Genomic DNA, 15,577 nt, shown 5'->3' with positions numbered 1-15,577 from the left:
GCCCAATTCACTCTGGCTGAGGTCTGAAAAAGGAAGCAGGGAGGCCAGTTAGGCGGCTGATGTCTCAGTTGCTTGCAGTAGTGGGTGCGAGGTAGGTGAATCCATGAGGTATTCTGGAGGTAGAATCAACAGATACCTCGTGGATTCTACAGGGAGCTTCCATTCCACAGGGAGAAGTCTTTGTCACCAGCAGAGGTTAAGACAATTAGCCTGTCACCACAATACGTACGACCAATTCAGAAGACTCTAGTCTCTCAACAAGGAGGCGGCTAGACACAAATCCTGGGATATTGAAGAAGTGAAATGCAACCCTGCAGATAAATACAATCTGCGGTTGGTTACTTAAGGGGGAAACATACTGTATACTAAAAATACATATACACGTGTGTGTGTAGTATTCAGCCTTTGTCCCCAAAGCATCTGTTTTTAAGTCAGTGGAGAAGCTTACAACTGACGGCTTCCTGAATCAAGAGCTATACTATCCCAAAGGGGCTGCTCCTTTAGGGGAGTCCTGGAATTAAGAGGACACGGAACCACCAGCCTGCAATGTACACAAACATGAGAAAGAACTAAAGTTTGGTTGCTGGAAACCACTAAGACTTTGGAATCTATTGTTACAGTATTTTAATCTAGTTGACTGAACCCCAGGAACGGCTAGTTAGCCCTCCTGCTCCTCGGCTCCAGCTCAGGCCCTTGATTCCCAGGTGTGCAGCTGTACCAGCACCAGTGTTCCTGCTTCACTCAACTCCCACAATCCACACACCACAGGGTGAGGAACCCTAATAAACTGCAAACGAGATCACTGCCACTCCCCTGCTCAGAAAGCTTCCGCGGCTCCCAGTGATACTTCTGTTTCCACTGAAGAATCCAGAGAGGCAGGAGCATGAAACCACAGAGTAGCCAGGGCAGTCTCTATAAATATGTCCTTGTACTCACCTTATTTTAAAGATGCCTATTTTATACACTGGAGCCCTGGTGGCACAGTGGTTAAGAGCTAGGCTGCTAACCAGAGTCGACAGTTCAAATCTACCAGCCGCTCCTTGGAAACCCTATGGGGCAGTTCTACTCTGTCCTATACAGTCTCTGTGAGTCGGAAATGACTCAACAGCAACAGGTGTTTTTTATTTTACATATTAATCCAAAATGTAAATCTAAGCTTGTTATTACAAACATGTATGTTCTCGCCAAGATAAATCTTGCAGTCCGAGAAGCTGTGCTATGCCTTTTCTGTGGTGTCTGAGTGTCCAGTAGCACTCTGTGAGCAGACGCCTCAACAGCAGTACAGGTTTATAAAGATGAACTAACTCCTTAATGCAGACCTCCGTGGCCTTAACCTGGCTCACCCCATCTCCCACAACTCCCTCCACACCTAAGTTCCAACTCACTGGCCATCTCCCCAGGTGGAACTCACCCAGCCTTTGCTCTGAAAAGCTTTCCCAGACTCCCCCAGGCGGTGTTGCCACACTCCTAGGTGCCCCACCCCAAGACAATAACTCACACTACCCTGTTACTCATTGTTACTCACTTTCACGCGTGGGCTGCACCATACCCAGTCCACAACCCCCTGGACTGGACGACTGAACACTCCAGCTGCCGAAAAGCTGGGTTTGGACCAGAGCATGGTCTATAGTTCGCTTCTGCTAAGAACTGAGTGCTCTGTCATCTCATCCCCACAGCACCTTCCAGAGACCACGCTCCCTTACAGCTGAAGACTCAGGACCTCATCCCCGCTTCATGATGACAACTCAAGGAAGAACGTCCATCTCAAGAGACTTTTATTAACACACATCAGATACTCGGTCATCTCAGCAAAAAATTTATTTTAAATAAGTTTTTGTTTTTCAAGGACGTGAACACTCATTACGTGTTTGATTTTGACCTCAGATCTCTCTCAGGTCTACTACCCTGATGTCATGGATTGAACTGTGTTCCCCGAAAACATGTTTAGCAGTTTGGCTAGGCCATAATCCCAATACTGTGTCATTGTCCATCATTTTGTCATCTGATGTGATTTTACCATGTGTTGTGAATCCTATTTCTATGATGTTGACAAGATGGGATTAGTGGCAGTTATGTTAACAAGGCAGGACTCAATCTACCAGATTGGGTTGTGTCTTGGGTCAATCTCTTTTGATATAAAAGAGAGAAGCAAGCAGAGAAACAGGGAAACCTCGTACCACCAAGAAAGCAGTACTGGGAGGAGAGCACGTCCTTTGGGCCCAGGGTTGCTGCGCGGAGAAGCTCCTAGACTGGGGAAAGACTGATGACAAGGACCTTCCTCCAGAGCCAACAGAGAAAGCCTTCCCCTGGAGCTGGTGCCCTGAATTTGGACTTCTAGCCTACTAGACTATGAGAGAATAAATTTATCTCTGTTAAAGCCATCTGACTGTGGTATTTCTGTTGTACCAACACTAGATAACCAAAGTATCCGATGAACAAGGAACTTCACGAACCCTGGTGAATCCTCTTCCTTGCTCCTGCCTCTCAAAGCCCTTTGTAGACTGTCTCTTTGATGCTATACTCTGAAGCTCCTGGAACGTGAGGGTCTGGCAACAGTGAAGCTACTCCATCATCCCTAGTCAAACATCTCTGTTGCACAAGGTCAGCTAAGTTATGTAAATAAACTCACTTGAAAGGGTTATACAATATACATCAGACTATGCGTCACAAAAATATCTCTCTTTTGTCTCACAAAAGAATTAAAATACTGAAATATATACAAACCCATTTTCCATCTCCAAACGTTTTCTAGCTCTTCCCAGTCTCGGCCAAAGCAGTCTCCTGTATGCTTCCTCCGCTGGCTACCAAGCACTATGTAGTGGCTTCCTAAAGCTGGAAGATTCTGACCCCAAGTCTTCGTGTGTTCCAAAGTTCCAGAAAGGCAGCAGGCAGGTCATACAGGTAATAGCAAAACACAAGGCCACACCCAACATTTTGGAAACAAAGCAAAATAACAGGAACATGGCCACTGAAACATCTGTTTAAGCCCCATTTCCCTTATGAGAAATTTGATGATCTAAACCTGTACCAAGGTCATCAACCTCTGACCATAGGGAGACTGTTACTTGGGGGTCAGAAACATACAAAACTGTGAAAATGATAAGCTGCTTCCATTTCTTCAAGGAGTCAATCCATCGTTACCAGCTGAGCAGAGTCTGTCCACCAGCTGTGAACCTGAAGCACAATGGGAATAAATTTATGATCAAGACATTTTAAGTGTCGGATTCCCTATGCTGATGTTTAAAAAAAACTAACCGCCCATGAGAATGCTGTCTCTTTTAGACAGGGTCCTCTTACTCACGTGCCTTCTAGAGAAAGCTGGACACTTCTATTCCTCTTTCCCGTGTTCTCACTCTCCTCTATTTGCTCTATGACCAGCTTTTCTTTGGTTTCCCCAGCCCCCTTGGTACCCTGGCAGGTCTAACTCTGGAGACAATCCTATGAGAGCTGATTCTCATTTGTCACAAAATACAAGCCTGGTTACTTGTCCCTAATTACCAGGAGAAGGGAAAGGGCTACAAAATACCAGTATCTGCTAACTGCTAACCAACACTTGGCGCACATCTACCTTCCGCCACTGCCCAATCCTTTCTCATAATTTTTTTTGTGGGGACGCTGGTGGTGAAAATATACACACCAAAACGTCTGCAAACTCAACAATTTACACACGTAAAATTCCGTAACGTCCCACTGCCCAGCTTCAGGTTCAACGACATTGTGGTTCGCCCCTCGACTCTGAGCACTCCCACAGGAGCCGTGTGAGCGAGCTCGGGGCGACTCCTGCGGACGCCCCCCGCGCCCAGCCTCACCGCCCAGCCCTCGGGACGACTCGCTCCTCTCTATCCGCCGCACCAGCTCCACCAGCATCTCTGCCATCTTCGCCATCTCCCTGGCCTTCTCCTCGGCCTTGTCGCCCCTCGCGGCCGCGCCGTCGTCGGGGTCCTGGAGGTGGTTCAGCGCGCTCTCCTCCGACGCCTCCACCTGCGTCTTGATCTGGATGAGCATATTGTCCATCTCCCACAGCTTGCCCCGGGTCCGCAGGTAGGCCCGGCCGCGCTCGCGGGTCAGCGCCGCGATGTCCTCCCGCATCTCGTGGATGACCGGCAGCAGGAACTGCTCGAAGTCCTCCTCGGGCTCCAGCACCTCCACCTCCTCGGGCTCCGCCAGCTCCACCACGTCCAGGGGCCGCATCTTCTGCTGCTTCGGGGCCGCGGGGCCGACGGCTGCCTCGCGCCCCCGGGGACGGCCGGGCACTGGCGGCTGCCGGGACGGCTCGTGCTCCCGGGCCAGCTGGGACGGCCCGGTTCCCCTACACCGCGGGCCTCGGGGACGCCACGGGGACAGACGCCCGCGGGCCTCGGGGACGCCACGGGGACAGACGCCCGCGCGCCGGCAGCAAAGGGCCAACAAAATGGACGCGTGCCGTCAGGCAGAGCGCTGCCTGTTTGCGGCCTTTCGCGACGTGGCTGGGCCCCTTTACGGTCACGCCTCAGGCAGGCCGCGGGGGGGGGGGGGGGCGGACGGGCGCGCGCACGTGAAGCGGGCTCGGCCGCGGCCGCGCGCGCCGCCGCCTCTAGGTCCCCGCGCCCTGCCCCGCCCCTCCTCTAATCCGCTCTGGGGCAGAAGTGGCTCCCTCATTGCCTCCTGGAGGACTGCGCTGGACGGGTTTTTATTTACTTTTTAAAGTAAAAGTGACCCATTCCCCGTGATTGAATAACAAGACTGGCTGGTGTTCAAGCAAGCCCTGCAGTAACTGCTTAATTAATTTGAATTAACTCACTTAACCCTCAAAACAAACCTATGAGTTGTTATTACGTGCCGTCTACTCGGTTCTGACTCATAGCGACCCCATGTACCGCAGAACGAAACGCCACCCGGTCCTGCGCCATGCTCAAAATTGTTGTTATGCTCGAACCCATTGTTGGAGCCCCTGTGTCAGTCCATCTTGTGGAAGGCTTCCTCTTTTCTGCTGACCCTCTACAAGCACGATGTCCTTCTCCAGGGACTGATCCCTCCTGACAACGTGTCCAAAGTATGTAAGATGCAGTCTCGCTATCCTTGCTTCTAGGGAACATTGTGGTTGTGAGATAGGGAATAAAAAGGCACTGAGCCCCTTAGTCAGGGAACCCTACAACACCTGCGACTTGCAACTTACAAAAATTGCATGCTTGGCTAATGACTCAAAACCTCCATCCTTGCATGTGTGATAAGGAAAGAACCATGTACTCCATTGTAAGATGTTTTTCAGAGGAACCGACCCTGGAGCACCCACAGACATCCATAGACATCCACAAGGTGACCGACAGATGACTTCTGCCTGAGGCAAGTACCAGGAGCAGGAATCGAACTGGCACCACAGCAGGGACTCCGCAGGCGTGACACCCCATGTTAAGTCCTGCCACCCAGTCCCAGGAACCTTTCCTACAGGTTCCATCTTGGATTCCAGATGCACAAGCAACATAATTTAGTATGCACCGCCATTCTGAGAACTGCCCGCCCCTTGAAAGAAACCTACTAAATACTCACTACTCTGTTTTCCTCACCAAAACCATGTAAGCCTCAGAAAGACCTTGTGCTCAGTCCCTCTCTGTTCCCCACTCATGAGCCTTTACTTTCTTTCTGCGGCTAATAAATCTGTTTATGTGGAACCTCTGACCCTCTCCTGGTCATCCTTGGTCAGTGGAAGGCAAGAATCAAGGCAGCACTTAGTCCCAAGCTTGAAAGCCTTGCCCTGTAACAGTTGTACTTCTTCCATGGTAGTTGGCAGTCCATGGTATATTCAATATTCTTCGCCAACACCACAATTCAAAGGCGTCAATTCTTCATCGGTCTTCCTTATGCATTGTTCAGCTTCCACATGCATATAATGCAATAGAAAATACCATGCCTTGGGTCAGGCGCACCTTAGTCTTCAAGGTGACATCTTTGCTTTTCAACACTTCAAAGAGATCCTTTGCAGCACATTTGTCCAATGTAATGTGTTGTTTTGATTTCTTGACTGCTGCTTCCATGGGCTTTGATAGTGGATGCAAATAAAATGAAATCCTTGACAACTTCAATCTTTTTTCCATTTATCATGATGTTGCTTATTGGTCCAGTTGTGAGGATTTTTGTTTTCTTTATGTTGAGGCGTAATCCATACTGAAGTCTGGTCTCTTCATCAGTGAGTGCTTCAAGTCCTCTTCACTTTCAGCAAGCAAGGTTGTGTCATATACATAATGCAGGTTGTTAATGAGTCTTCCTCCAACCCTGATGTCCGTTCTTCTTCATTTAGTCCAGCTTCTTGGATTATTTGCTCAGCGTACAGGTTGAGTAAGTATGGTGAAAGAATACAACCCTGACGTACACCTTTCCTGACTTTAAACCATGCAGCATTCCCTTTTTCTGTTTGAACAACTGCCTCTTGATCTATGTAAACGTTCCTCATGAGCACAATTAAGTGTTCTGAAATTCCCATTCTTCACAATGTTATCCATAATTTGTTATGATCCACACAGTTGAATGCCTTTGCATAGTCAATAAAACACAGGTAAACATCCTTCTGGTATTCTCTGCTTTCAGCCAGGATCTATCTGACATCAGCAATGATATCCCTGATTCCATGTCCTCTTCTAAATCCCACCTGAGTTTCTGGTGGTTCCCTGTCAATATACTGCTGTAGCTGGTTTTGAATTATCTTCAACAAAATTTTGCTTGCATGTGATATGAAAGATATTGTTTGATAATTTCCACATTCGGTCGGATCACCTTTCTTGGGAATAGGGATAAATATAGATCCCTCCCAGTCGGTTGGCCAGATATCTGTCTTCCAAATTTCTTGGCATAGATGAGTGAGTGCTTCCAGCGCTGCATCCATTTGTTGAAACATCTCAACTGACATTCCGTCAACTCCTGGAACCTTGTTCTTTGCCAATGCCTTCAGAGCAGCTTGGACTTCTTCCTTCAGTATCATCAGTTCCTGATCGTATGCTACCTCTTGAAATGGGTTGAACATCGACCAGTTCTTTTTGGTGTAATGACTCTGTGTATTGTATTCCTTCCATCTTCTTTTGATGGTTCTGTGTTGTTTAATGTTTTCCCCAAAGAATCCTTCACTATTGCAACTCGAGGCTTGAATTTTTTGTTCAGTTCTTTCAGCTTGAAAAATGTTGAGCATGTTCTTCCCTTTTGGTTTTCTATCTTCAGCTCTTTGCACATGTCATTATAACAGTTTACTTTGTCTTCTTGAGCCGCCCTTTGAAATCTTCTGTTCAGTTCTTCATCATCTCTTCCTTTTGCTTTAGCTGCTCGACATTCAAGAGCAAGTTTCAGAGTCTCTTCTGACGTCCGTTTTGCTCTTTTCTTTCTTTCCTGTCTTTTTAATGACCTCTTGCTTCATATATGATGTCTTTCGTATCATTCCACAAATCATCTGGTCTTCAGTCATTACTGTTCAACGTGTCAAATCTATTCTCTAGACAGTTTTTAAATTCAGGTGGGATATACTCAAAGTCGTACTTTGGTTCTTGTCAACTTGTTCTGATTTTCTTCAGTTTCAACTTGAACTTGCATGTGAGCAATTGATGGTCTATTCCACAGTCGGCTCCTGGCCTTGTTCTGACTGATGATATTGAGCTTTTCCATCATCTCTTTCCACAGATGTAGTTGATTTGATTCCTGTGTCTTCCACCTGGCAAGGTACAGGTGTATAGTCGCCATTTTGTTGGTGAAAAAAGGTATTTGCACTGAAGAAGTCGTTGGTCTTGCAGAATTCTATCATGCAATCTCTGGCATCGTCTCTATCACCAAGGCCATATTTTCCAACTACCTGCCCTTCTTTGTTTCCTACTTTCAAATTCCAATCACCAGTAACTATCAATGCATCCTGATTGCATGTTGCATCAATTTCAGACTGCAGAAGCTGGTAAAAATCTTCCATTTCTTCATCTTTGGCCTTACTGGTTGGTGTGTAAATTTGAATAATAGTCGTGCTAACTGGTCATCCTTGTAGGCATATGGGTATTATTCTATCACTGACAGCATTGTATGTACTTCAGGATAGATCTTGAAATGTTCTTTTTGACGATGAACGCAATGCTATTCCTCTTCAAGTTGTCATTCCTGGCATAGTAGACTATATGACTGTCCGATTCAACACCAGTCCATTTCAGCTCACTAATTCCTAGGATACTGATGTTTCTGCTTTCGATTTCATTTTTGATGATTTCCAATTTTCCTAGATTCACACTTCATACATTACACATTCTGGTTATTAATGGATTTTTCCAGCTCTTTCTTCTCATTTTGAGTCATGCCACATTGGCAAATGGAGGTCCCAAAAGCTTGACTCCGTCCAAGTCATTAAGGTCAACTCTATTTTGAGGAGGCAGCTCTTCCCCAGTCGTCTTTTGAGTGCTTTCCATCCTGGGGGGCTCATCTTCCAGCACTATGTCAGACAATGTTCCACTGCTACTCATAGGATTTTCACTGGCTAATTCTTTTCAGAAGTAGACTTCCGGGTTCTTCTTCCTAGTCTGTCTTATTCTGAAAGCTCAGCTGAAACCTGTCCACCATGGGTGACCCTGCTGGTATCTAAATACCAGTGGCATAGCTTCCAGCATCACAGCAACATGCAAGCCCCCACAGTACGACAAACTGACAGACATGTGGAGAAAACTTACGAGATAGGCCTATATTACAGATGTTAAAAAAAAAAAGGAAACCTGGCTAAAAACAGTGCTTTATGATCAGAATTTGAACCCAGAGCAATCTGGGTCCACTATCACTGCCCATAGGGTCACAATGAATCAGAATTGACTCTGTGACGGTTTTTTTTTTTTTTAGCAGGGGTCCCTGCTCACCACAGAAACCGCTGGTATAAACAGCCCTTTCTTCTCTTTTGTACTTTTGTCCTGGGGGAACTTTCTCACTGCCTTGGGTTGTTATGGTCAGTAGCTTCTTAGTGACTCTTCACCAGACTGTAAGCTCCCCAAGGTAAAGGTCACTTCAGGCTCTGTCCTCAGCCCCTCCTGTCAGCCTGGCATCACATAGGTCCTTAGGCGATGTATTAGAGAGAAAGAATTACTCCATAAATTTTTTCCTATTCTGCCAGGCTGTAGACTCCTTGAGGGCAGGTTATGGTCTGGTCACCTCTGTGTCCCACCACCCATCAGAACTTGAAAAATATCAGGGGCTCAGTAAATAGTACTATAATATTCATCTACAAATATTTTTTTGAGCTCCAACAGTGTGCACCGTGGAGTGGATGAAGTATTTCTAGGTGTGGTCACCCACTATGACACTAGCAATAAATTGGGGAGGATCCTGCTTGCACAAGTGTCACAAATCAGAGCTCAGTCTTCCAGTGTTATAAATAAAGACCAGCAGTCCTGTTACCAGGTGGAAACCCCAGGTTCTGCTCAGTGTGACTCGTTTTGGACAATAAACAAGAGACCGAGGTGAGAGAGCAGAAAGGTCACCTTTATTTTGTTGCACAAGGAAAGGAGGCAGTTGGTGCTGCTGCTGCCAATACCGCTCAGTGAGGGCAAGGGAAAAGGTTATTTTTAAGGGGTATACAAATAGGGAGTTCATACAAGTTACATCAGCCACATTCTTAATCATACTATACAGGCACAATGGGGTTTACATATAACATACATGTATACATATAACTTCATGCATTGCCAGGATTTTTACGGGGCAGGCCAAGCAAAGGAAACAGGATTCTGATGCAAAGCTGCTTGAGGCAGTGGAACTTTCCACAGCTTGGGGACCTCTGCCTCAGTCCCAGCCTGAATATCTATCAGTGGCAAGAGGCATAAGTGAGACAATGTGCATGAAAGTGTTTTGCAAACACCAAAGTACTAAGAAATATAAGAGGTAGTGCTATTATAATTATTATCAGGCAATTTGTGAAGGTATTTGATGCGAAAGGTTTTGGAGTCAGATACAGACCAAACCAAAACCAAACCACTTGTTGTCGAGTTGATTCCTACTCATGGCAACCCCATGTGTTTCAGAACAGAGCTGCATTCTGTAGAGTTTTCAATGGCTGTGATCTTTTGGCAATAGATTGGCAGGCCTTTCTTCTGAGGCACCTCCAGGTGGATTCAAACCACCAACCCTTCTGTTAGTAACTCAGTACTTAACCATTTACCCCAGCCAAGCTCTCTTAGAATTAGTTTCTACTTCCTTCAATTACTTCCTCTGTGGCCTTGACCAAACTGATTAAGCCGAACACATCACTGAGTCTCAATTTCCCCCTATTACTGTAGGGTGGGCATTGGACAAAAGGATCACTAAGTGGGTGGCCATATTAGTAGTCTCATCTTTCACTCTCAGAAGTTTCTGGTTTGGTAAATTGGCTTTATTAAAATCATGAACTTCTGTTCATCAAAGACACCATTGAAAAAAAAAAAACCAAACCTGTTCCTGAACAGTTGATTCCGACTCATAACGACCCTATAGGAAAAAGTAGAACTGCCTCATTGGATTTCCAAGGAGTGGCTGGTGGATTCAAACTCCTGGCCTTTTGTTTAGCAGCCAAACTCTTAACCACTGTGCCATCAGAGAGTGAAAAGGCAAGCCACAGAGTGGGAGAAGATATTTTCAGTAGGTATACATGACAAAGGACTTGTATTCAGAACAAAAAATAAAAAACAGACTTGAGCCAGTACTTCCCAAAAGAGGATATCCAAAAGGCCAATAAGTATACGAAAAAGTGCTCAACTTCATTGTTATGGATTGAATTGGTTTCCTCCAAAACGTGTGTTAACTTGGCTAGGCAATGATTCCCAGTATTGTGTGATTGTCCACCGTTATGTCATCTGATGCGATTTTCCTATATGTTGTAAATTCTACATCTATGATATTAATGAGGCAGGGCTCAATATGCAAGATTAGGTTGTGTCTTAAGTCAATCTCTTTTGAGATATAAAAAAGGGAAGCGAGCAGAGAGACAGGGGGACCTCAAACCACCAAGAAACAAGAGCTAGGAGAATAGCATGTCCTTTGGACCTCAGTCCCTGCACTGAGAAGCTCCTAGACCAATTGAAGATTGATGACAAAGACCTTCCTCCAGAGCTGACAGAGACAGAAAGCCTTCCCCTGGAGCTGGCGCCCTCAATTCAGACTTCTAACCTCCTAGACTGTGAGAGAATAAACTTCTGTTTGATAAAGCCATCCACTTGTGGTGTTTCTGTTACAGCAGCACTAGATAACTAAGACATTTGTGATTCAACAGGGAAGTGCAGGTTAAAGCCACAATGAGATGGCACTGTACCACACTAAGATTCCTAAAATTAAAAGCCCTGACAATACCAAGCTTGTGGAGGATGTGGAACAACTGGAACTCTCATCCATTCCTGGCAGTAGCTGTTAAGGATAAACATATGTCAACCACCAGCAATTTGACTTCTAGGTATATACTCAAGAGATTTTGAGTGCCTATGTCTACAAAAAGGCATGTACAAGAATATTCCTAGCAAATTATTATAATAACTCCAAAATTGAATCAACCTAAATGTCCATGAGTGGGAGAATAAGTTAATAAATTGCAGTATAGTCCTTCAATGATGTATTAGTCATCTATTGCTACGTAACAAATTGCCCCCAATATTTAGCAACTTAAAACAACATTTATTATTCCACCTAGTTTCAGGAGTGGCTGGCTCAGGAGCTCTCATGAGGTTGCAGTCAAGCCATTGGCTGGAATTGAAGTCACTTCCTGGCTGCTGTGGATCCACTTCCAAGATGACTTATTCATGCGGTTGTAGGAAGGAGGCTGTTCCTCATAGCCGTTGCTAAAAGGCCTCAATTCCTCGACTTGTGGGCTTTCCCAGAGGATGCTCCCAAGGCAGCTGGCTTCCCCCAGAACAAGTGGATTTGAGAGAAAGGTATGCCATTCTGCCTTTTATGACCTAATCTCCAAGTCACATCATCACTTCTGCCTTATTCTATTCACAATAAAAGTCACTAAGTCTAATACACCCTCAACAAGAGGGAAAACACAAGGGGGACCATGCTGAAGTTTGGCTAACACAGTCTACTCTCTGGCCGCCAGTGTTGGTGACCATCCAACATGCAAACCACACTCATTCCCACCCAGAGTTCCCCAAAGTTTCGTCTTATTATAGCGTAACCTGTAAGTCCAGAATTTTGTCATCTGTATTAGGTCAGGTGTGGATGAAGCTCACTTAATGTAATTCCTTAGGTCCAGCTCCTAGAGTACAATTTTCCTTGATCTGTAGACCTGTGAAACTAAAGAGACAAATTATCTGCTCCCTGCCCCATTCAATATACAATGGTGGGGAAGTCGTAGAATAAACATTATGGACATTTTTGTTGAAAAAATGTGGGGGGAGCAGGATGGAAAGCAGAAGGGAGTCATTGGTCCGTAGAAATCCTGAAATGGTCTAGAAATAATTCTCCCTGGCTCTCAGCTTCATCCTCTGGACTCTTTGTTGCACCCTCTGAGTTATATTTTCTTTTTCATGAAAGATAGTATGTGTTTTCAGATGCATAGCTTTCTCAGCCTGTTTCCTGCTTCTAAAATTTTGGGGGGGTCAAAGGACTCTTCATTTTGTACTCTCTGTTCCTTTCAGTCCAAGCTGCGGTGTTTCTTCTAAGATAACTCTCTCGAAAACGTTGTAGGTTTCCTGTGCATCTCATCGGGTTTCATTTCATTGGTCAAATGCCACACCCACAAATCCCTTTGAGATAAGCCCATCTGTACATTGGGCTTCTACAGATAATGCTGAGGGAGAAGCCCTTAACCTTCCTAGAAACCCTATTGTTTGATTGAGATGACCTGTGAGGCACACCCTTAGTCTCTTAAAAGAGCCCTGAGTCTGACTGAATGGTACTCTGAGGCACCACCTTTGATTGTTAAGAAAATTTAAGAAGGATTTTGCAGTCACATCATCAGCTTTATGTTTGGTATTACTGGCAGTATCCTGGTTTGATCTTTTTTAGAAAGACATCTCTTACTTTTAGCATCATTTGCTGTCTGAAGAGACCAAGAATTTTCAAAATCATCCAGGTTCCGTTCTTTCGTGTCTAAAAGACCTTCCTTTTGCTTAGCTCTCTTCTCTGTCATTTCAGTATAAGCAGCAAGAAGAAAACAGGGAGAGAAAGGGAACCATCATGGGTGCGGACATGTTCTGTATCTTGATCCTGAACACTTATTCATTGTAGAATATGGGAGCCTGGTGGTAGGAGGGTTAAGAGCTAAGGTAAGCCAGGGCTTCTAATCAAAAAGTCAGCAGTTCAAACCCACCAGCTTCTTCTTGGAAACACTTTGGGGCAGTTCTACTCTGTCCTATACGGTCGCTATGAGTAGGAATCGACTCCACGACAACGGGTTTTTATATGAATATGTAAAAGTTTAATAGTGCGTATACTTAAGCTGGAAACCCTGGTGGCGTAGTGATTAAGTGCTATGGCTGCTAACCAAAAGGTTGGCAGTTCAAATCCGCCAGGCGCTGCTTGGAAACTGTATGGAGCAGTTCTACTCCGTCCTATAGGGTCGCTATGAGTCGGAATCGACTTGACTGGCACTGGGTTTGGTTTTTTTTGGTCTATACTTTAGACTGGAGCCCTGATAGCACAGTGGTTAAGAGCTACAGGGAGGTAACCAAAAGTTCAGCAGTTCTAATTCACCAGCCGGGTGTCTATGCGCTTTATTACGTTCGTGTTATACCTTCATTCACGTTATATCTCATTCCCAGTTCAGGAAGCTTGAGTTTGAGCCGCGCGAGGGCAGAGGTCGCGGCGCGCGTGCGTGTGCGGGAAGGGCGGGCACGAGCCGTGAGCGTGAGCATGAGCGCGCTGAAGACCGGAAGCAGAGAGGGAGCGCATGCGTGAGCGTCCGCGTGAGCGCGCCGGACACCGGAAGCCGAGCTCCGCGAGCGCCGGCCGCCGCGGCCATGGAGAGCGGCCCGGCGTGCGGTGCGCTGCGCCGCGAGGAGTCGGCCGAGGACCCCGAGCCTGCAGGCGCCGCCTGGAGCGGGGACAGCGGCGACAGCGGCAACGTGTCTCAGAGCCACAGCAGCGCCTCGGGGCCGTGGGAGGACGAGGGCCCGGAGGACGGCGCGCCCGGCCGCGACCTGCCGCTGCTGCGCCGCGCGGCCGCCGGCTACGCCGCCCGCCTGCTGCCCGGGGCCCGGGCCGACGTGGAGGCCCTGGACGCCGGCCTGGAGGACCTGCTGGCGCGCGTGGACGAGTTCGTGGGCATGCTGGACATGATCCGCGGCGACTCCGCGCACGTGGTGGGCCAGGGCGTGCCGCGCATCCACGCCAGGGCGGCCGAGATGAGGCGCCTGTACGGCCGCATCGACCGGCTGGAGGCCTTCGTGACCATGGTCGGGGGCGGCGTGGCCAGGCTGGAGGAGCAGGTGGCGCGGGCCGAGGCCGAGCGGGGCGCCTTCCCCGGCGCGCTGAGGAAGCTGCTGAGCGCGGTCGGCGTGCCCTCCTTCCTCGCCAGGCCGGCGGCTCCCCCGAGGCACGAAGCCCCCGTCCTCTTTCGGACCGAAGACCACTTTCCTTGTTGCGGCGAGTGACCGCAGCCGTGAGCCTGCGGGACAGCCGCTCCAGAGGCCGCTCCTCGGGGTCCCGTGGATGTGCCCGTGCGGTGTCGGGCTCCGCAACTTCTAAGTTCATTGTCAAGAAATGCTGCTGCTCAGTGTCTCCTTCTAAGTTCATTGCCAACAAATGCTGCTGCTCCGTGTCTCCGTGATTTCACGTAGAATGTGTGATTTTCTGCGTCTTCCAGTTCTAACCCGAAAGCTCCTTGGTGGGCGGATCAGTGAAGCAAGATGAGCGAACTCTGCCGGGATTGTTTTTGCAGATTTTACAATTCAATGAAGAGTGTTACCTTGTCAAGATACGTATGTTTAATTCAAGGTTAAGAGAAACTGTTGGAACACCAAAGCCTTCTTTTTATTCAATCCTAATAGTTAATTCACTTTTCTGTAGCTTACTTTTAGGCAGGTGGTAAATTATTTAACGTTATGTTCAACTATCCATGCCTTGGATTGTAAACTGAAGGGAGTTACACAATTTCTGAGAAAGTATATTTATTGCAACTAATCCTGAAGTCGTGTTTGAAAGTATAGCTCACAGTCTCAGTTTGTACATAGTAGATGTGTACATGCGGTGGGTGGTGTATGACTCGTAATATTAATAAAACTGTATTGGAAAAGCTTTTCTTCTCAAAAGGGCTTTACGCATTTCCTCTTTTGTTTGAAAATAGAAAGGTTGCTCCTGTGAATTCACGAGTGGGATAAAGAAGAGTGGCTTCGGGACCACTGTCTTTGGAAGGCTTGTGTGAAAAACTGACACCAGCTACTACACAGCAGTGTGTATTTCTTTCCTTTCAAAATGTGTAGTTAAATCATTGTGTGACTGACTGGTAGTAGTAGTTTGTTCACCCTGACAGCCCCAACGTCTTAAAGATCTGTTTCAGATACAACAGGCTTTCGTTTTAGTTTTAATCAGTTTCATAAGGTGGCCCTCCTAGGTGGCAGACTCCAAATAAGCATATAGTTTAGCTGTTTTTGTGTGTCATTATAGATCTTTGGGTGATAGAATATGTTCTCAT

General features: G+C 46.8%; 2 protein-coding genes across 3 annotated transcripts; one reads left to right on the top strand and one right to left on the bottom strand.

Annotated features, from left to right (window-relative positions):
- Positions 1-1,803: 1,803 nt before the first annotated feature.
- LOC100660066 (MORF4 family-associated protein 1-like) lies at positions 1,804-4,265 on the bottom strand. Of its 2 annotated transcripts, none has more exons than XM_064286229.1 (2): positions 3,853-4,265; positions 1,804-3,174 (listed from the first exon to the last, which is right to left on the bottom strand). In XM_064286229.1, exons 1-2 carry the CDS (start codon positions 4,189-4,191, stop codon positions 3,127-3,129), a joined length of 387 nt encoding a protein of 128 aa, XP_064142299.1. In that variant the 5' UTR covers positions 4,192-4,265; the 3' UTR covers positions 1,804-3,126. The 2 variants fall into 2 exon arrangements, with proteins under 2 accessions (XP_064142299.1, XP_010600309.2); XM_010602007.3 differs by having other exon boundaries at positions 3,810-4,260.
- A 9,637-nt stretch (positions 4,266-13,902) lies between these two features.
- Positions 13,903-15,180, top strand: BLOC1S4 (biogenesis of lysosomal organelles complex 1 subunit 4). The gene has a single exon (XM_010602008.3). It carries the CDS (start codon positions 13,905-13,907, stop codon positions 14,535-14,537), a length of 633 nt encoding a protein of 210 aa, XP_010600310.1. The 5' UTR covers positions 13,903-13,904; the 3' UTR covers positions 14,538-15,180.
- Positions 15,181-15,577: the final 397 nt, after the last annotated feature.

The sequence above is a fragment of the Loxodonta africana genome, chromosome 5 (assembly GCF_030014295.1).
Source record: "Loxodonta africana isolate mLoxAfr1 chromosome 5, mLoxAfr1.hap2, whole genome shotgun sequence".
Classification (NCBI taxonomy): domain Eukaryota; kingdom Metazoa; phylum Chordata; class Mammalia; order Proboscidea; family Elephantidae; genus Loxodonta; species Loxodonta africana.
This window is presented reverse-complemented; position numbering and strand designations above follow the sequence as displayed.

What these genes read in the sequence shown, in the direction of transcription:
- LOC100660066 (XM_010602007.3), bottom strand. Translation starts at nt 4,191, where the DNA reads ATGCGGCCCCTGGACGTGGTGGAGCTGGCGGAGCCCGAGGAGGTGGAG. An exon ending in GTCGTCCCGAGGGCTGGGCG is followed by an intron (nt 3,175 to 3,809) that starts GTGAGGCTGGGC and finishes ATTGTGCTTCAG; the next exon opens with GTTCACAGCTGGTGGACAGA.
- BLOC1S4 (XM_010602008.3), top strand. Translation starts at nt 13,905, where the DNA reads ATGGAGAGCGGCCCGGCGTGCGGTGCGCTGCGCCGCGAGGAGTCGGCC.